The 21530-nt window shown below is 42.0% G+C and overlaps 2 protein-coding genes across 2 annotated transcripts in view; one reads left to right on the top strand and one right to left on the bottom strand.

Annotated features, from left to right (window-relative positions):
• Positions 1-5935: 5935 nt before the first annotated feature.
• Positions 5936-11360, bottom strand: LOC117522112 (cyclic AMP-responsive element-binding protein 3-like protein 3-B). Its single transcript, XM_034183492.1, has 8 exons — positions 11162-11360; positions 10934-11056; positions 10440-10532; positions 10183-10289; positions 7497-7562; positions 6876-6960; positions 6682-6772; positions 5936-6585 (listed from the first exon to the last, which is right to left on the bottom strand). Exons 1-8 carry the CDS (start codon positions 11192-11194, stop codon positions 6275-6277), a joined length of 909 nt encoding a protein of 302 aa, XP_034039383.1. The 5' UTR covers positions 11195-11360; the 3' UTR covers positions 5936-6274.
• Positions 11361-14521: 3161 nt separating this feature from the next.
• Positions 14522-21530, top strand: part of eef2b (eukaryotic translation elongation factor 2b) — a 38629-nt gene continuing 31620 nt past the window's right edge. Inside the window, exon 1 of the mRNA XM_034183669.1 lies at positions 14522-14674. Coding sequence (XP_034039560.1) covers positions 14672-14674 — 3 coding nt within the window. The 5' untranslated portion in view covers positions 14522-14671. The remainder of the gene's footprint in view (positions 14675-21530) is intronic.

Here is a 21530-nt window from a genome sequence, read left to right on the forward strand (position 1 = left end):
TTTAATGTGCCAGTTAAATGCACTTTACTGCTTGTTGTATGAGGTGGCATGATTCAAAAGTAAATAGAACTTATAGACCAGTGTGTCTTATGTCGTTTTTATCTTCATGATGCATTTTTGGACAAATGCATGTAATGCATTAGTGTGACATACAGTCTAGAAAACATGGTATGTTTTGGGCATAACGTGAAATCAACAAGTCACATTGTCCTCTGAGATCTCCTGGTGCACGATGATTTAGAAAGCAGGCTCGTGAGAGGTTTTCTGGTGGGCTATGGAATGTTCAACGCATCACAGTAAGCCAGCAGAGAGCAGCCACCAAAGCGTCCTGATGTGAAACAGTGACTCAGTACTTGTTTTCCCATAAATGTTAACTTTTATTCCATTTACTGATTTTGTTCAATTCATTGTCATTGAGTGTACAAGCAAGGTGTACATGTGTCATGAACCCACTTATGTAAGGCACGTCTGAGTATCACAAAGGATAAATAGCAAGCAGCCTGCGCTTGACTTTAGCCAGGTTTGGTTGTTCTGTGATGTAGTTACTTTCTGCTGCCTCAAGATAGTAATACTCCATCACTGCATCTGATCACTCCTCATTTTCAGACCAACATTCTTATGGGCGCACAAATGAGCACAATGCCTCTGACTATGTACACAATATGGGGACTTGGCATAAAAACTGCACCAGTTGTACACCTTCAGTGACACTTGCTGTGCTCTGTTTTGCATAGGTCAAAGATGTGGCCCTTTGTGTCTAAAGTGCAGTGATTGTAATTATGTGTATGGTTTTTTTTGGGGGGGGGGGGGTCTATTACTACTTTTGAACAAACACTCTGGTTGTATAGTATATTAACTCATATGCAAACAGTGGGTAACTTCCTCTTTACAATTACCTCCAGTCCTCCACATTAAACCAGCTGAACTTGAGTACACATTTGAGAGCATTTTTGTGACAGTTTTCTGTTCATACTTAAATGCGCCATTGACAGCAAAATGTAGAAGTCTCATCTTCTCTCCCTCCATCTGGTGGCAGACAGTAGAGGTGATGATCACCTGTTGAGGAGCTGGACAAAAATGTAACGATATACGACATTTGGTTTTCTGTTGTGTGACGTTTCTATTGTGTCTAAAATAGACTATTACATTTTAACAAGTAAAAAATCTGGAACCAGCTACGTATGAAAGTAAATGTTTGTCTCAGGAGAAAAACTATTTGACATAAAGTAGCTTTTTGTGTGTTTGGTTTATTTTTGTGGGGGTTTTTATATGGGTGTTTTGACAATAAATTCCTGCTAACAGATCTTTTGTACGAGTATTTGGCTCCTAGTCTCTTGTCATGTAGTTACCAATTGGACTCAAATAATATGATCAGAATCTAGATTACAATTATATGAAGGAATTTGTAAAGAACACACACAAAGCTGTTTATTTGGAACCATAAAAGTGGTGGCAAAAAAGCAGTGGTGGACACTTCCGATAATCCACTACAGATAATTATCGAAGATAATCAATCAATCAATAAATTTTTTTATATAGCGCCAAATCACAACAAACAGTTGCCCCAAGGCGCTTTATATTGTAAGGCAAGGCCATACAATAATTATGTAAAACCCCAACGGTCAAAACGACCCCCTGTGAGCAAGCACTTGGCTACAGTGGGAAGGAAAAACCCTTTTAACAGGAAGAAACCGCCAGCAGAACCAGGCTCAGGGAGGGGCAGTCTTCTGCTGGGACTGGTTGGGGCTGAGGGAGAGAACCAGGAAAAAGACATGCTGTGGAGGGGAGCAGAGATCGATCACTAATGATTAAATGCAGAGTGGTGCATACAGAGCAAAAAGAGAAAGAAACAGTGCATCATGGGAACCCCCCAGCAGTCTACGTCTATAGCAGCATAACTAAGGGATGGTTCAGGGTCACCTGATCCAGCCCTAACTATAAGCTTTAGAAAAAGGAAAGTTTTAAGCCTAATCTTAAAAGTAGAGAGGGTGTCTGTCTCCCTGATCTGAATTGGGAGCTGGTTCCACAGGAGAGGAGCCTGAAAGCTGAAGGCTCTGCCTCCCATTCTACTCTTACAAACCCTAGGAACTACAAGTAAGCCTGCAGTCTGAGAGCGAAGCGCTCTATTGGGGTGATATGGTACTACGAGGTCCCTAAGATAAGATGGGACCTGATTATTCAAAACCTTATAAGTAAGAAGAAGAATTTTAAATTCTATTCTAGAATTAACAGGAAGCCAATGAAGAGAGGCCAATATGGGTGAGATATGCTCTCTCCTTCTAGTCCCCGTCAGTACTCTAGCTGCAGCATTTTGAATTAACTGAAGGCTTTTTAGGGAACTTTTAGGACAACCTGATAATAATGAATTACAATAGTCCAGCCTAGAGGAAATAAATGCATGACTTAGTTTTTCAGCATCACTCTGAGATAAGACCTTTCTGATTTTGTGACCTTTTCTGATAATGTATTCATTATCGGATTATCTTTTTAGATAACTTCAAAAAGCATTATCGGACTAATTATCTTCCAATAAATTGTCGTCTGATAACTTCTCAGAGGCAAACGTTTTTAAAATTTAAAATCAGTTGAGACCTACCTGTTAAAAGTTTCCTAAGAGATGTATAGTTCTTCTCTGCAGACAAAGAAGAACTGGTCACAAAAAAAAACCAATCATTTTCTTTAACACCATACTGATACACTGGCAATATCACCCAAGTCATCCAGAGGCATACATTTTTAACTTGTGGTTCAAATTTTAACCAAACTAATTTTGGACAAGTTATTTAAAATTACTGCCATGTCTGAAGTTTTATAAGTGAAAATATCAGATATATGTTTTAGTTTTAAAGTAATGTGCTAATTTTTAAGGTTTTGTGAGCACATGCTGTGCCCAGCAGTGCATTATGGGTAGGTTAGGGTAATCTTAGTACATTCACGACAGGACAAATGTATTAGACGTTATTGTATTTGCGTTTGTTAAATTCCATGCATCTTAAATGTAGCAGACACAGATTATCTGGAATTTTGTTTTGGCAAGTTTTCAAGGCCTCTTCTGCCATCTACTGGACAGTAGTGTTCATGGCAGTATTTGCCCTAAGTACTAAGCGTCTGGGCACCAGTAGATGGCAGTGTTCTATTTATTTTGACCCCGGTTATATCAGATGTTTGTCAAATCAACTTTTTGGCTTTGCAAATGTTTTTGTTTTTTTTGTTTTTTTTACAAATTAAGTTTAAAAACAAAACAACAAAAAACATTACAAGACAGGTCTGCAGTGTTTGCACATGCACAGTGCAAGCAGTTGGATGCTTGTAGCTCTTTAGCAGCAGGATACAGAATAATATGAAACAGGTTTGATTTTCATTCGACCATACGATCGGCAATCAGGAGGTGGTCGTAAGAGGTTGAACGCAGCTTGTTACTCCATGTACACTACACGATGCAGGACGCGCGATTAACCTGAAACTCGGTCCAAAAAATTCTCGCACAAATGAAAAATCATCTGAAAAAGGGCCAAAACTCGCACAGTGTAAAGCCAACATTTATGTGTCAAGACAATATTGAGTGCACGTTTTACAACATCATAAAACGTGCACACATCATAAAACGTGCGCACGGCACTAATAAAACGTGCGCACATTCTCTCCACATGCAGAAACATTTTGCGATGACACTTCCAGGGCTCTGTAAAAATGCCGTTTTTTACAAATAAAAAAAATGTAATATTTTACAAAAGCACATTTATCTGTAAACACCAACACATGACACGTCACATTAATGTGTTGGTTTACATAATGAATGACTGAACCAATCAGTGTTTAGCAGAGGCACTTTTACCCAGAATCCTTTGCGATCTGTCTATGTTTGTTACAAAACCTCAGAATTAGTGCATTATTCAACATTAAAAGATATAGTTATATTTTAAGCAAAAACAAAGAGTTCACCGTGCTTCTGTACAGCACAAACAAATCTGGTGCAACCAAGTAGGACTAATTAGTAAAAAAGAAAAATAACTGGTGCAACACAGGAATAAGTGCCAGAAAATTTAATAAGGTGCTGAAAGCAAAAAAATGTTCAACGGGACTAACGTTTCGATCGAAACGTTAGTCCCGTTGAACATTTTGTGACTCTCACATCGAAACGTTAGTCCCGTTGAACATTTTTTTGCTTTCAGCACCTTATTAAATTTTCTGGCACTTATTCCTGTGTTGCACCAGTTATTTTTCTTTTTATGTTATATTTTAACTTTGTACAAATGACAGAATTGACATTAATGGAGTTATTCTATCAGTATTCACACAAAACCATAAGTCAGTATGACTTTATTTTTCAAGACCTCCGCCTGACCGGAGCATTGTGATTGGTAGAGAGCTGGCTTTGTGGCTGCTCTCAGGGTGCTTCTGTGCTGTAGTTGTGTAGTTTCCAGCAGGGGCAGCTTGTTCAAACATAGAAGCACATTGCTTTTGATGCTTCCAAAAGCGGTCGTAGTGTTAAAACTCAAATTCAGCTTGTTAGTAGTTGCAGATGTATCAGAGACAATACTGGAATGTATCGGTTATCTGTAACTTCCGATTATCTGTTATCGAAGTTAATTTTTTGGTTATCTGTGCCCACCACTGCAAAAAAGTATGAAGACTGAGGTGTTATGATCGGGTCCTATTTGTTAAAAGCTTGTGAACCTGCTGCAGACCATTTTTGTTTTGTTTTACAATATACTGGAAATTGTAGAAGGCAGATTAAATTACACTCGATGGATTTTTTTTTTAATTTACAGTATCAAATATTTTAGAAATGTCCTTTAATTGCAGAGAAATTTGAGCATGACGTCTTCATGCTGTGTCTTTCAGGACAGTGTATCCTGACTCTCTGACACTAACAACCGAATTTAGATTCATCACCAGACTACCTGATTGAGGTGATTTAGCTGAGACAGTAATGTTTTTTGTCCCTTGTGCATGTTCAATGTGCACTACACATAGTGTACGCTTCAAAAAAAAAAAAAAGTGTTAACAGTGAAATGTTTTTGTTCAAAGTTTGAAGGTAATATCAAGACCAACACAGTAACATCAAAAGGTTGCATTAATCATGTTTGGAGAATGATGAGAAGACTAAAAATGTAATTTCAGTTATATAAATTTTATGCTGAAGGGAAAAGAAGAGTGAAATTCTTTTACTCTTTGTGCTAACATGTTACACAAAATTTCCTAATCCAGTCTTGATGATATTGAGGAAGAAACCTCAAGCAGACCAGACTCAAAGGGGTGACCTAAAGCTTAGGTCATTCTAACAATTACAAGGTTTTTACAAGCAGTTACAGCCTCAAGTCTTCTTGAATATGATGCCAGAAGCTTGGTGTACTTATCTTTGGGCAGTTTTGCCCAATCCTCTTTGCAGCACCTCTCAAACTCCAATAGGTTGAATGGGGAGCGTCAGTTCACAGACATTTTCAGATCTCTCTAGAGATGTTCAATCAGATTCGGGTCTGGGCTCTGATTGGGCCACTCAAGGACATTCACAGAGTTGTCCAGAAGCCACTGCACTCAAAGATGGTCCACACTATACCTTTTTGGAGTCTTTATGATCAGATGAATAATGTATACTTTCCAATATGACTGGAGAATTTGTAAATTTTGACCCTTGTGTAATTCCTCATTAAGTCATACTTGGCCGCCTATTGAAAAATCAAGTAGATAATCTGCTTTTTCAAAAGAGGAGTATTTGTGCTGAAATTGGTGTCTGTTCCATCTATAAAAGATTTCTCTGTAAATATTCTGTTATCTGCTGCACTAATGTGGAGTTGTCAGAAGTGGCATCCAGTGTAGAACTTGTTCCAAATCAATATGTAGTGACCCAGAGTGAAAACAAGGGTGCAACCAAAGGGACTTACTTTTCTATTTTTAAATTAAGAGAAAGGAGGGCATTTACAACAAAATGTGTCCTCTGCATTTAACCCATCTTGATGACAGTTAGACACAATCCAACCATTAGCAGTAGTGGTCAGCCACAGTACAGCACGCAGGGACCAACTCCAGATGTAGAGACGCTGCCTTGGTCAGAACTGAACCCCAGACTATCTTGCTGTGAGTCAAGAGTGCTAACCACTGAACCACCGTGCTGCACTCAGGCACAGGGCATATAGTTCATAACTGCCTCGACTGGAAAGTTCTGCTGTTTCAGTGACTTTGTGCTGGTTTGTAAGATAGGTCCCACAATGTCCAGTACCTCATCCACTGTAGCTCCCCCTTTTCTGGAGTAAAAGGAAACAAGTGTATTTCCTCATGAGGAACAGATGAGGGTCACTCCATAAAACCACAGTGAGAAACGCACGGACATGCAGCCAAACAACTCACTCGGATGCTGCCTATATTTACTATATTTGTCTTCATGGGGTTCCTCTTGGAAATCAAAAGCCATTCCGATGGCTGTGATCATGGTGGTGGGATGATGGGAAGTTAGCAGGCTGAGGATTTGTCCAGGCCCACATTTTTTCCACTGTGCTGAACAAAGAGTGCAACTGTTTTGAGATGGTGGACGGGAAGGAAGGATACCTTCTTCTTCCTCAGTTGACTTCAAGGAGCGAGACGGCACTGAGATGGCAAAGAAGTGATATTAGAATTTTGAATTTGTTAAAAAAAAAATTTAAAAAATCCACCGTGGGCTGACACTAAAGTCCGTCTTCTAACCTTTAGTCTCTGTGTACTCGCCGTTGAGAGGGTTGTGTTGGTGTGGCTGAAGATGTGAGGACATCAGGAATGAGAAGAAGAGGAGCAAAACCTGATCCAAGAAGTCAGACAACAGACCAATCAAAGAAATCAGCAAACGGGACATCTGCAAGATGAATGTGCCTAATAAAGTGGTGATTGTTTGCCTGTCTCACCAGGATGCAGGTCCTTCTTTGGGCTGTTTTGCTGGAGCTCTTAGGAAGGAAAGCCTGCAGCTGTCTTAATTGTTCCATCAGAGCACTACAACAGAAATACAGACTAAAATTTTTCCTTGAGGAAAGGTACGTGTTCATATGAGAACAACCTGAACAGTTATGTGTTGTATTTATGTTGTACAATGCACCTCATCAGATACAGACATCATCTGACAAAGGAGTAAAATTACAGAAGTAAAATTACAAAATGTGTGTGTGAACCTGAGTGTGCTTGGACTTGCCACAGCACTGAGTGACTAAAGATCCTGAAGTCTAAACAAGATGTCCAGTTATTTAAAAAAAAAAGGGACAATAAAAAAGAAGACACTTTAGCAGTGCTGCAGACTTCAACCAGGGTTTTAGTTTTAAAGGTTTTCATGCCAACATTTCAACAATTATTTATTTCTGCATTCCTAATATTAAATTTGTTTATCTTGAAAGGGCCACATGGATGGACATGTCCTCTGTTAGATAAAAGGTTGAAGAGGTTTTAGCACTCATACTACTGGAGACCACATGGACTAAACCAGTGAGTGGCGCTGAGCTGTGTAAATGGCATTTCCACAGCAGTCATTTCTTCACCTATTGGTCTGCTCCAGTTCTTGGATCTTTCTCTGTAATCTGAGGTTGTGAGCTCTATAGAACATCCTAGTGCAAAACAGAAACAACAAGAAATTAACTCAGGCTGCAAAAGATAATAATCATCTCTCCTCCTTTTCTCACTTTGTCAGTCTTGTGCTTCACGAAGAAAAATCAAACATTTTTTGTGTAAATGTGATCAGCATCGGACACAAATAATGAAGTTAAATTCTGCATCAAATTCAAAATTCATTTAACATTCAAGGCCATCCACAACCTGATAAAGGTGACTATAAATAAAATGCATTATTATTATTATTATTAAGAAACTGAATCACAGCAACAACACCATTTAACTCCCCTATTTGTGCTGGAAGATTGCATATTCATTATATGTATATAATATATATATATATAATCCGATAATCAGAAAACATGGTTTATATTCTTTCAATTCATAAATTGGATTTCTGTCAAAATCCAGAGAACAGAAACAGCAAGTCTTGGGGAAAAAAGAGCGAAAGAGACACTGCGCTCTCTCTCTCTCTCTCTCCCCCTCCCTCTCTCTCTGTCTCTCTCTCTCTCTCTCTCTCTCTCTCTCTCTCTCTCTCTCTCTCTCCCTCTGCCTTCCTCTCTTTAGAATGCTGAAACAGGATGTTTAATATGCTTTTGGGTTTAAATGTCAATATTGTCTACTTTTTTGTGGGGGGAGCCAACAATGGATGCTGAACTTTGCGATCTGATGTTACAAGCCCTGAGGAGACAGCAGTCTGTCCCACTGTGCATCTGGAAACGTGAATGCTATTTGCCTTTCATGTACCGTTTCCAGAACGGAGCGCATTTCCACAATACCAAGTAATGCAAAGTAGGTAGGAGTGGACTGTGAGAGGCAGAAAAATCGTGGCGAGGGCTACATACGTGGCAGTTAGCATACAGTAAGCAACCATATGCAACTGTAAGCAAGACTAGAAATGCAACCATACACCATCACACACCAGCTTATACACGGACTACGCCAAATCTGCGCAATTTTCCAGTGTACTCCATACGCATCACAACACAACTGTATGCAAGCCTGGTGTTGCAGACTGAACGGCCCCCCCTAAAAATCGGTCTGCCCTGCCGTCACTGTGCATGCATCATTTTGGAGCTCAGCAGTGTCATTTCTGAGCATCACCAGCGATTCACGGATTATCACCTCGTTTCTGCTTATAACTGCACTCCAGGCATAATCTATCTCAGCGGCAGATATCTGAAGCTTTTGTACAAACAATCATTTCCACATAAATTCAGCATTAATTCATAATAAAAGACGGGGGGCAGCGATCAGAGCACATCTGAGTCTGACGTGTTGCTGCACCTACGTCATTTCAGAGCGTAAGTAACGACTCACCGATTATCGCCTCATTTTCTGCCTAAAATGCCCTCGTTGCCGCTTAAAACTGACTTTACAACCCCATTTCCAATGAAGTTGGGACACTGTGTGAAATGTAAATAAAAACAGAATACAATGATTTGCAAATCCTCTTCAACCTATATTCAATTGAATACACCACAAAGACAAGATATTTAATGTTCAAACTGATAAACTTTATTGTTTTTGTGCAAATATTTGCTCATTTTGAAATGGATGCCTGGAACACATTTCAAAAAAGCTGGGACAGTGGTATGTTTACCACTGTGTTACATCACCTTTCCTTCTAACAACACTCAATAAGCATTTGGGAACTGAGGACACTAATTGTTGAAGCTTTGAAGGTGGAATTCTTTCCCATTCTTGCTTGATGTACAACTTGTACATCAAGCAAGAATGTTCCTAATTTCTTTAAAAAAATATTTGTCCCATCAACTTTCTTTTTTCACAGCTTTCATCCTTGACCCAAAATACATAAACATACCAAACAGCAAATGTCAGCTCTCCTTGGTGATCGAAGCCATACACAGAGGCCACTTGGGTATTATAATGTCGATTACTGTATTTTGATTCATAAACAATACATAAGTACATAAGTAACAATGAAAAAATAAGTAAAAGTTGCGTTATTTATGGGTCCATTGTTCATTCTCTGTTGAACCATTTAAAAATTTAACAAATAAAGCATTCAGGACAGGGTTTGTACCTGTATTCATATACATGTTAAGTAATTCTTAAATTAATTTCAGGGTACATTAAATTACACTTGTAACTAAATTTGATGAGGTGTACTATCTATTACATTTATCATTTATTATTTAAATAGAACTAATGTTGCATGGTCTGATGGGTGTGTGTGTGTGGGGGGGGGGGGGGGGGGGTATGCACCCTGAACACTATTTTATCTCAATGAATGTTGGGTCTATGGCAAAATCCTTATTTTGAACTGTGGGATTTTTACAAAAATATATTTAATATCACTCTGCTGGTGTGTGAAGCTGTCTGTGAAAATATTTGTACCATTCTGAAATTACTTCACGCTTCATTGAAGTTATGTATTTTTAAATTTACATTTACAGTAAATAAAAAGCCTACATAATAACAATAACCAATGAAATCCATTAAAATCAAGGCAAGGTTTTGAATTTGACAATTGGTTTTAGGTTGACAAGAAATTAAAAAAAAATTTTTAAACGACTATTAAAGGCATTTACTGAATTGTGCTTTGTCATCAGGAGAATATTAGTGTGAAATTGTTAAAATCTGTAGCCCTACCTTCCCTCCAGACTATCAATGGATTCCTTCTTCTTCTTCCGACTTTCCTGAGCTGAGTACTTGTTGTGGATTTTCCGACGGATCTTCTTCAGAACTTTCTCTTCAAACTTGTCAGTCAGATGAAAAGCACATGAGAGGGATGACAAAAAGTCCGCAAGAAAAACAAAGTTTTGGTGTATGACAGAGGAAGAAAGAGTATGTGTATGGTTGTGTTTGTGCCCTACTCCTTCATAAGTGTGTTGATGTGGTTCTTGTACCTTGGTCAGGGGCAGCTTGCTGAGTAAACTCACACCTTCTTTAGCCAGAAGCTTCTTCTCATCCTCACTAAGCACAAGGTCCTGCCGGGAAATCTGGCAGAATATTCCAGTTACATCAACTCTCAAGCAAGTTTAACAAAACATCACATGACATTTATTTGATGCAGTTTGTTGTACAGAGTAGTTTGCAAATTGTGACTGCTGTCACACAGTCATATATTATGGTGAATCACAAGGATTTGCAGTAATTTCCACAAATCTGTCTAAAAAATGTAAGGTGCAGGTGCTCTGAGTGCACCATCTACTTTTCAAGTTTTTGTTGGTGATTCAGTTCAGAGTCCATTTGGTTATTTGTTCATATATTTTTGTTATTACTGTATTAAATTATTCAACACAACTGAATTCTTTTTCACTGAATGTCCCAGTAGACAAGGATTAAATCTGAATTCTTTCACTGGAATGGTTCCACTCCTCTCTGTGTTCTATCTCCTTACTTTGTGTCCCAAGTTGGATAAGAGCAGATCCTTCACCGTCACCGTTTGACTCAAGGAAAATGTGGCACTTTGTTTGGTCGTGAGTCGTGACACAAACTTCACACTGCTCTTCTGACAGCCAGCCTGTGGAATCAAACAAAACACAACAATCTAGCTGCTCTTCATTTTTTCCACCAGACCTCAGTGACAGCATGCCAGTATAAGAGGATTCATGTGATTGTATCTTACCCAGATCAATGGAAACATGCAATGATATTTCATTTGTTTTTTTCTGCAGTGGATGGTGCACAACAGATGTCGGCACAGGGAATCACTGTGTGTCCAAAGCTGGAAATGATGTGTAGGAGGGCTGCAGCAGCCCCTCCTCAGGTTCTGTCTGGAAGCCCTCAGTGTTGCCAATGTCAGTGGTGCAGGATGACCACAGAGAGGATCCTGGGCATGAGTCATTGGCCCCGAACAGTCATCGGCTCCACTTTCCTCAGGGCTCAGGATCCATTGTGGCTACAGGACAGATTTTGGCCTTACATAGGCTGAATAGATGTAACCATAGACATGGATGTAACCATAATGTCTATGGGGAGACTCCCCAAGGACTTGTCGGACCTTGATATCCCATGATGCTTCAGGGCAAGCAAAAGCCCAGTGCTGTTTTTTTTCCCATTCCATTGGACCAAGTAGAATCACCAGACTTGAGGAAAAAAATAAGAAAAAAAAAAACCTCATCTTGGAGACTTACACCCCGATAATCAATAAATAATGGATTGATCAAATGTTTTATGACATAAAATAATTTAAGTTTTTATATGTAAATTATTTTTGCTATGTATGATATGATATATTATGCCAATATTAATGTGAATTACAGAAACATATTGCTAGAACACCAACAATACATACATAAATAGTCACTCATATGCACAGATACAAAAAATCCACCAGAAATCTCCCCAGCTGTTAATCTCGACTGATCCAATACCTCCACCCCACCTGATACCAACTTATGTACGTGACACCGCTAACATTATAATGATTAAAATTACCACATAGTAATGAGAAATCAAGCTTCACACCCATAGCCTCCCTGGTCTCATATATATATATATATATATATATATATATATATATATATATATATATATATATATATATATATATATATATATATATATACACACAAGGTCTGTTAGAAAAGTATCCGACCTTTTTATTTTTTTCAAAAACCTGATGGATTTGAATCACGTGTGCTTGCATGACCCAACCTTGAACCTTCGTGCGCATGCATGAATTTTTTCACGCCTGTCGATTGCGTCATTTGCTGGTAAGCAGCCTTTGTGTGAGGATGGGTGGAGTTTCTCGTCGGATTTTCTTTGCAAGGAAAATGGCGGAACAACTGGAGCAGTGCGACTGCATCAAATTTAGCCAGAAACTGGGCGACAACCAGGTGGAAACCATTCGGATTATTCAGATGACTTTCGGTGACGATCCTATGGGCATCACACAGATTAAGGAGCGGTACAACCGGTTTAAAGACGGCCGCACAACGGTGGAGAGCGCGCCGCACTCCAGTCGGCCATCAACATGCTGAAATGACCAGATCATTTCCTAAGTGAACGCTGTGGTGATGCGGGACCGTCGTGTGACTATCCAAGAAATTGCGGAAGAGGTAGACATCAGCACTTTTTCGGCATATTCCACTGTGACAGAAGATTTGGCCATGAAAAGAGTTGCAGCGAAATTCATGCCGATGGCTTCAGCACGAAGCTGCCGACGGAGCAAAAGCGCCTCCGTGTTGAATTATCACAGGACATGCTGGACTCCGAAAAATGATGCCCAGCTCTTCCACCATTCGGAAGATTCAGACAGCTTTCAGTGGCTTTTCAGTCGTGTGACTATCCGAGAAATTGTGGAAGAGGTGGGCATGTCACAACATGTCCTGTGAGGTTTTTGAAAAAAATAAAAAGGTCGGATACTTTTCTAACAGACCTCGTGTGTGTGTGTGTGTGTGTGTGTGTATATATATATAGTGAGGCAAATAAGTATTTGATCCACTGTCGATTTTGCAAGTTTGAGGTGGTCTGTCATTGTTATCGTAGACACACTTCAACTGTGAGCGACAGAATCTAAAAAGAAAAATTCAGAAAATCACATTGTATGATTTTTAAATAATTAATTTGCATTTTATTACATGAAATAAGTATTTCATACAATAGAAAAACAGACCTTAATATTTGGTACAGAAACCTTTGTTTGCAATGACAGAGGCCAGATGTTTCCTGTAGTTCTTGACCAGGTTTGCACACTACAGCAGGGATTTTGGTCCACTCCTCCATACAGATCTTCTCCAGATCAAACAGGTTTCGAGTTTCTGCTCCCTCCAATGATTTTCTATTGAGTTCAGGTCTGGAGACTGGCCAGGCCGCTCCAGGACCTTCAAATACTTCTTACAGAGCCACTCCTTAATTGCCCTGGCTGTGTGCCTCGAGTCATTGTCATACTGGAAGACCCAGCCACAACCCATCTTCAATGCTCTTACTGAGGAAAAGAGGTTGTTTGCCAAAATCTCCCGATACATGACCCCATCCATCCTCCCTTCAATACGATGCAGTCGTCCTGTCCCCTTTGCAGAAAAGCACCCCCAAAAATTATGTTTTCACCCCATGCTCCACAGTTGGGATGGTGTTCTTGGGGTTGTTCTCATCCTCCAAACATGGCAAGCGGAGTTGATACCAAAAAGCTCTATATTGGTCTCATCTGACCACTTGACCTTCTCCCATGCCTCTTTGGGATCATCCAGATGGTTGCTGGTGAACTTCAGATGGACCTGGACATGTGCTGGCTTGAGCAGGGAGACCTTGCGTGCCCTGCAGGATTTTAAACCATGATGGCATGGTGCATTACTAATGTCATCTTTGCAACTGTGGTCCCAGCTCTTTTCAGGTCACTGACCAGGTCCTCCTGTGTAGTTCTGGACTTTCTCAGAATCATCCTTACCCATCTTGCATGAAGCACCAGATCAAGGTAGGCTGACCGTCATCTTGTCTTACTTCCATTTTCTAATAATTATGCCAGCAGTTGTTGTCTTCTCACCAACCTGCTTGCATATTATCCTGTAGTCCATTCCATCCCAACCTTGTGCAGGTCTACAGTTTTGTCCCTGATGTCCTTAGACAGCTCTTTGGTCATGGCCATGGTGGACAGGTTGGAGTGTGATTGAGTGTGTGGACAGGTGCCTTTTATACAGGTAACGAGTTCAAACAGGTGCAATAATACAGGTAAAGAGTGCAGAATAGGAGGACTTCTTAAAGAAACACTAACAGGACTGTGAGAGCCAGAATTCTTGCTGGTTGGTAGGGGGTCAAATACTTATTTCATGCAATAAAATGCAAATTAATTATTTAAAAATCATACAGTGTGATTTTCTGAATTTATTTTTTTAGATTCGGTCTCTCGCAGTTGATGTGTACCTACGATAGAAAAATTACAGACCTCTCTATTCTTTGTAGGTGGGAAAACTTCGGCAACTTTTTTAATGTGGCGTCGCTCTGTGAGTCATGGTCATCTCAGAGAGCACAAGCGCCCCCTGCTGGTAGACTGTGTGAGTTGCATCGCAGACTGTATACGGCAGCCACACGGAAGAAACAGTCTTTTTTCCTGTCGGCGCCGGGACGGGCTGACCTCTGAGGCCGTGTTCACAGCAATAACCCACTCACACGCGAAGACCCACGACCCGCAGTCAAAATGGTGAGTCATTACTAAACTTAACGCGTGTCCATGTTTGTCTTCACGCCGGCTGACGCATATGAAATGAGCGCCGTCAGCTACTCCAGCGTATAACCTTCATGTAGGAGTTCAACGTTTGGGCGCAAAAAAGCAGCCTGTTAATATTAATATCTGTCGATGTTCTGTGGTTATGTCACCACATACGGGCTGTGAATGTGACATAAGAACGTACGCAGTGTTCTGACACAAACAGGGCTGTGGCCCGCTCAGTGTTCTGGGCCGTTCGCTGCCAAACCGGTAATATCACTCTAGTACACCATGACTTAGTTACTGCCCAAATATTATAAGGTGTTTTATTTCCAAATACGGACGTGTAAATTCAGACGGGAATGGATTGGATTATTAGCTTTTTGTAGAACACGGCCGCTGACATAAGGCCCCACTGAAGTCAATAACATGCTAGAACTAGAAGAGCACTCAGAATACGTATACCTCCGCCTGGTTATAACAGTATAATGGGGGTTTTTCAAGTTGTGTCACCATCTTGAAACCAAAACTTCTGGTTACTGAGCCTTTCGCTCGCATGTTTTGCGTCATTAGAAACAACAGCTTGTTATGACGATGGGATGTTATGACACCTCGCGGAGTGACTGACTGATCCGATGTCATGACACCTCACTGAGCGGCTAATCAATCAGATGTTATGACACCTCACGGAGTGGCCAACCAACCAGATGTTATGACGCCTCATGGAGCGGCTAACCAATCCAATGTTATGACACCTCATGGAGCGGCTAAACAATCGGATGTTATGACACCTCACTGAGCGGCTAACCAATTGGATGTTGTGACACCTCACGGAGCGGCTAACCAATCGGATGTTATGACACCTCACAGAGCAGCTAACCGATCGGATGTTATGACACCTCACTGAGTGGCTAACCGATCGGATGTTGATCGGATGTTATGACACCTCACGGAGTGACTGACTGATCTGATGTTATGACACCTCACTGAGCGGCTAACCAATCGGATGTTATGACGCCTCGCTGAGCAGCTAACCAATCGGATGTTATGACACCTCACTGAGCGGCTAACCGATCGGATGTTATGACACCTCACAGAGTGACTGACTGATCTGATGTTATGACACCTCACTGAGCGGCTAACCGATCGGATGTTATGACACCTCACAGAGTGACTGACTGATCTGATGTTATGACACCTCACTGAGCAGCTAACCGATCGGATGTTATGACACCTCAATCAATCAATCAATCAATCAATTTTTTTATATAGCGCCAAATCACAACAAACAGTTGCCCCAAGGCGCTTTATATTGTAAGGCAAGGCCATACAATAATTATGTAAAACCCCAACGGTCAAAACGACCCCCTGTAAGCAAGCACTTGGCTACAGTGGGAAGGAAAAACTCCCTTTTAACAGGAAGAAACCTCCAGCAGAACCAGGCTCAGGGAGGGGCAGTCTTCTGCTGGGACTGGTTGGGGCTGAGGGAGAGAACCAGGAAAAAGACATGCTGTGGAGGGGAGCAGAGATCGATCACTAATGATTAAATGCAGAGTGGTGCATACAGAGCAAAAAGAGAAAGAAACAGTGCATCATGGGAACCCCCCAGCAGTCTACGTCTATAGCAGCATAACTAAGGGATGGTTCAGGGTCACCTGATCCAGCCCTAACTATAAGCTTTAGCAAAAAGGAAAGTTTTAAGCCTAATCTTAAAAGTAGAGAGGGTGTCTGTCTCCCTGATCTGAATTGGGAGCTGGTTCCACAGGAGAGGAGCCTGAAAGCTGAAGGCTCTGCCTCCCATTCTACTCTTACAAACCCTAGGAACTACAAGTAAGCCTGCAGTCTGAGAGCGAAGCGCTCTATTGGGGTGATATGGTACTACGAGGTCCCTAAGATAAGATGGGACCTGATTATTCAAAACCTTATAAGTAAGAAGAAGAATTTTAAATTCTATTCTAGAATTAACAGGAAGCCAATGAAGAGAGGCCAATATGGGTGAGATATGCTCTCTCCACCTCACTGAGCGGCTAACCGATCGGATGTTATGACACCTCACAGAGTGACTGACTGATCTGATGTTATGACACCTCACTGAGCGGCTAACCGATCGGATGTTATGACACCTCACAGAGTGACTGACTGATCTGATGTTATGACACCTCACTGAGCGGCTAATCGATCGGATGTTATGACACCTCACAGAGTGACTGACTGATCTGATGTTATGACACCTCACTGAGCGGCTAACCGATCGGATGTTATGACACCTCACAGAGTGACTGACTGATCTGATGTTATGACACCTCACTGAGCGGCTAACCCATCGGATGTTATGACACCTCACAGAGTGACTGACTGATCTGATGTTATGACACCTCACTGAGCGGCTAACCCATCGGATGTTATGACACCTCAATCAATCAATCAATCAATCAATTTTTTTATATAGCGCCAAATCACAACAAACAGTTGCCCCAAGGCGCTTTATATTGTAAGGCAAGGCCATACAATAATTATGTAAAACCCCAACGGTCAAAACGACCCCCTGTAAGCAAGCACTTGGCTACAGTGGGAAGGAAAAACTCCCTTTTAACAGGAAGAAACCTCCAGCAGAACCAGGCTCAGGGAGGGGCAGTCTTCTGCTGGGACTGGTTGGGGCTGAGGGAGAGAATCAGGAAAAAGACATGCTGTGGAGGGGAGCAGAGATCGATCACTAATGATTAAATGCAGAGTGGTGCATACAGAGCAAAAAGAGAAAGAAACAGTGCATCATGGGAACCCCCCAGCAGTCTACGTCTATAGCAGCATAACTAAGGGATGGTTCAGGGTCACCTGATCCAGCCCTAACTATAAGCTTTAGCAAAAAGGAAAGTTTTAAGCCTAATCTTAAAAGTAGAGAGGGTGTCTGTCTCCCTGATCTGAATTGGGAGCTGGTTCCACAGGAGAGGAGCCTGAAAGCTGAAGGCTCTGCCTCCCATTCTACTCTTACAAACCCTAGGAACTACAAGTAAGCCTGCAGTCTGAGAGCGAAGCGCTCTATTGGGGTGATATGGTACTACGAGGTCCCTAAGATAAGATGGGACCTGATTATTCAAAACCTTATAAGTAAGAAGAAGAATTTTAAATTCTATTCTAGAATTAACAGGAAGCCAATGAAGAGAGGCCAATATGGGTGAGATATGCTCTCTCCACCTCACTGAGCGGCTAACCGATCGGATGTTATGACACCTCACAGAGTGACTGACTGATCTGATGTTATGACACCTCACTGAGCGGCTAACCGATCGGATGTTATGACACCTCACAGAGTGACTGACTGATCTGATGTTATGACACCTCACTGAGCGGCTAATCGATCGGATGTTATGACACCTCATAGAGTGACTGACTGATCTGATGTTATGACACCTCACTGAGCGGCTAACCAATCAGATGTTATGACACCTCACGGAGCGGCTAACCAATCGGATGTTATGACACCTCACGGAGTGACTGATCCGATGTTATGACACCTCACTGAGCAGCTAACCAATCGGATGTTATGACGCCTTGCTGAGCAGCTAACTGATCGGATGTTATGACACCTCACAGAGCAGCTAACTGGTCAGATGTTATGACACCTCACGGAACGGCTAACCGTTCAAATGTTATAACGCCTCACGGAGCGGCTAACCAATTGGATGTTATGACACCTCACAGAGTGACTGACTGATCCGATATTATGACACCTCACTGAGCGGCTAACCAATCAGATGTTATGACACCTCACTGAGCGGCTAACCAATCGGATGTTATGACACCTCACTGAGTGGCTAACCGATCAGATGTTATGACACCTCACGGAGTGACTGACTGATCTGATGTTATGACACCTCACTGAGCGGCTAACCAGTCGGATGTTATGACGCCTCGCTGAGCAGCTAACCAATCGGATGTTATGACACCTCACTGAGCGGCTAACTGATCGGATATTAAGACACCTCACAGAGTGACTGACTGATCTGATGTTATGACACCTCACTGAGCGGCTAACCAATCGGATGTTATGACACCTCACGGAGCGGCTAACCAATCGGATGTTATGACACCTCACGGAGTGACTGATCCGATGTTATGACACCTCACTGAGCAGCTAACCAATCGGATGTTATGACGCCTTGCTGAGCAGCTAACTGATCGGATGTTATGACACCTCACAGAGCAGCTAACTGGTCAGATGTTATGACACCTCACGGAACGGCTAACCGTTCAAATGTTATAACGCCTCACGGAGCGGCTAACCAATTGGATGTTATGGCACCTCACAGAGTGACTGACTGATCCGATATTATGACACCTCACTGAGCGGCTAACCAATCAGATGTTATGACACCTCACTGAGCGGCTAACCAATCGGATGTTATGACACCTCACTGAGTGGCTAACCGATCAGATGTTATGACACCTCACGGAGTGACTGACTGATCTGATGTTATGACACCTCACTGAGCGGCTAACCAGTCGGATGTTATGACGCCTCGCTGAGCAGCTAACCAATCGGATGTTATGACACCTCACTGAGCGGCTAACTGATCGGATATTAAGACACCTCACAGAGTGACTGACTGATCTGATGTTATGACACCTCACTGAGCGGCTAACCAATCGGATGTTATGACACCTCACGGAGCGGCTAACCAATCGGATGTTATGACACCTCACGGAGTGACTGATCCGATGTTATGACACCTCACTGAGCAGCTAACCAATCGGATGTTATGACGCCTTGCTGAGCAGCTAACTGATCGGATGTTATGACACCTCACAGAGCAGCTAACTGATCAGATGTTATGACACCTCACGGAACGGCTAACCGTTCAAATGTTATAACGCCTCACGGAGCGGCTAACCAATTGGATGTTATGACACCTCACGGAGTGACTGACTGATCCGATATTATGACACCTCACTGAGCGGCTAACCAATCAGATGTTATGACACCTCACTGAGCGGCTAACCAATCGGATGTTATGACACCTCACTGAGTGGCTAACCGATCAGATGTTATGACACCTCACGGAGTGACTGACTGATCTGATGTTATGACACCTCACTGAGCGGCTAACCAGTCGGATGTTATGACGCCTCGCTGAGCAGCTAACCAATCGGATGTTATGAAACCTCACTGAGCGGCTAACTGATCGGATATTAAGACGCCTCACAGAGTGACTGACTGATCTGATGTTATGACACCTCACTGAGCGGCTAACCAATCGGATGTTATGACACCTCACGGAGCGGCTAACCAATCGGATGTTATGACACCTCACAGAGTGACTGACTGATCCGATGTTATGACACTTCACTGAGCAGCTAACCAATCGGATGTTATGACACCTTGCTGAGCAGCTAACTGATTGGATGTTATGACACCTCACAGAGCAGCTAACCGATCAGATGTTATGACACCTCACGGAACGGCTAACCGTTCAAATGTTATGACGCCTCATGGAGCGGCTAACCGTTCAAATGTTATGACGCCTCACTGAGCGGCTAACCGTTCAAATGTTATGACGCCTCACGGAGCGACTAACCAATCGGATGTTATGACACCTCACTGAGTGGCTAACCAATCGGATGTTATGACATCTCACAGAGTGGCTAACCAATCAGATGTTATGACGCCTCAGGAGCGGCTAACCATTCGGATGTAGTGACGCCCCACAGAGCGGCTGACCAATCGAAGCTGGACGCTGGTTAAACGATGTCTCCGGAAGTCAACTTAAGTCCCGATTTCTTGTTTTGTTTTGGCTTCGGTGTCCTTCGTTAGTGCCGTGTGACCTGGGCTTTACATTCGATGCTAGGAAAGTTCAACAACCAATATACCAACATTCTGGGCGCAATTAATATGTTTTTGCTATTATTTGATTTCTTTGTGCGACTGACATGATTATTCAAGCATTCCAAAGGGTATTACTACCTCCACACAACTCCAAACATCAGCGAGAAAGTTTCTCATTTAGTAGACTAAAATAACAAAATTATCAGTTAAGATAATTTAGGTTTATTCACCCTATTGAGATATCCCATAATCAGATGTGTGCCAGAGAGTCGCTGCAGTCTAAACAACATAAAGAAACCACATGACAACAATTGCAAATGAACATTATGCTACCAAAATGTACATTGGTGTGCCTTTCATAAAATTTATACGAGACTGCATGCATGCTAAAACATATATTCCGTGTCTGCTACGTTTAACCTGCGGGGATCTCGGCCCAGGGAATAAAAGCCTTTTTATGCTTCTGCTACTCCGTAACTCCGTGGCCATGTAACCGCTTTGACGCAGTTGTGAACCTTTCAAAGTCTCCATCTGGGTTGGTGAGCGTCGCAATGCAATTCACTGCCAGAACAGTAGAGGGCGCAGCGTTTTTGTTTTTGTTCCCTGTGCAGCCGTGTTAAGAACACAGGCAAAATTGCTGAAATTAATATTTTGCTTCCTTAAGTAGGGTTGGGGCTGAATCGATCCAGGATCGGTATCAGGTTCCGATACCGACATAATTCGTGGATCGGAATTTCCCAATCCGGTACCAGAGAGAAACCACATCTGTGAAACCTGTCTAGTGCTGCCTGCTTTCTGCTCTGTTTACTGCTGCGTGTGAGGAGGGGGAGGGGGGACATTTCTGATTTGAAGCCAAGTTGTTTCTTCCGCGCATCGCAGCCGAGAGTTTGGTAATGGCAAATTTCCGCCGGCTCTCGATTTCAAATGGTCTGTGTCACCAAGCACGGATTTTCCGAAAAATGAACTGAATTGTTCCGTAAGGGAAAAATTGTGGATCGGTGCATCCCTATCCTCAAGTGAACTACAGAA

The sequence above is a fragment of the Thalassophryne amazonica genome, chromosome 12 (genome assembly GCF_902500255.1).
Source record: "Thalassophryne amazonica chromosome 12, fThaAma1.1, whole genome shotgun sequence".
In the NCBI taxonomy this organism is placed as follows: Eukaryota; Metazoa; Chordata; class Actinopteri; order Batrachoidiformes; family Batrachoididae; genus Thalassophryne; species Thalassophryne amazonica.

Bases quoted from the DNA above. Each gene is read 5' to 3' on its own strand.
- LOC117522112 (XM_034183492.1), bottom strand. From the start codon at position 11,194: ATGAAATATCATTGCATGTTTCCATTGATCTGG. The intron at 10,533-10,933 runs GTAAGGAGATAG...ATATTCTGCCAG, and splicing joins TATCCAACTTGGGACACAAA to ATTTCCCGGCAGGACCTTGT. The intron at 6,773-6,875 runs GTGAGACAGGCA...TTCTTGGATCAG, and splicing joins AAAGAAGGACCTGCATCCTG to GTTTTGCTCCTCTTCTTCTC.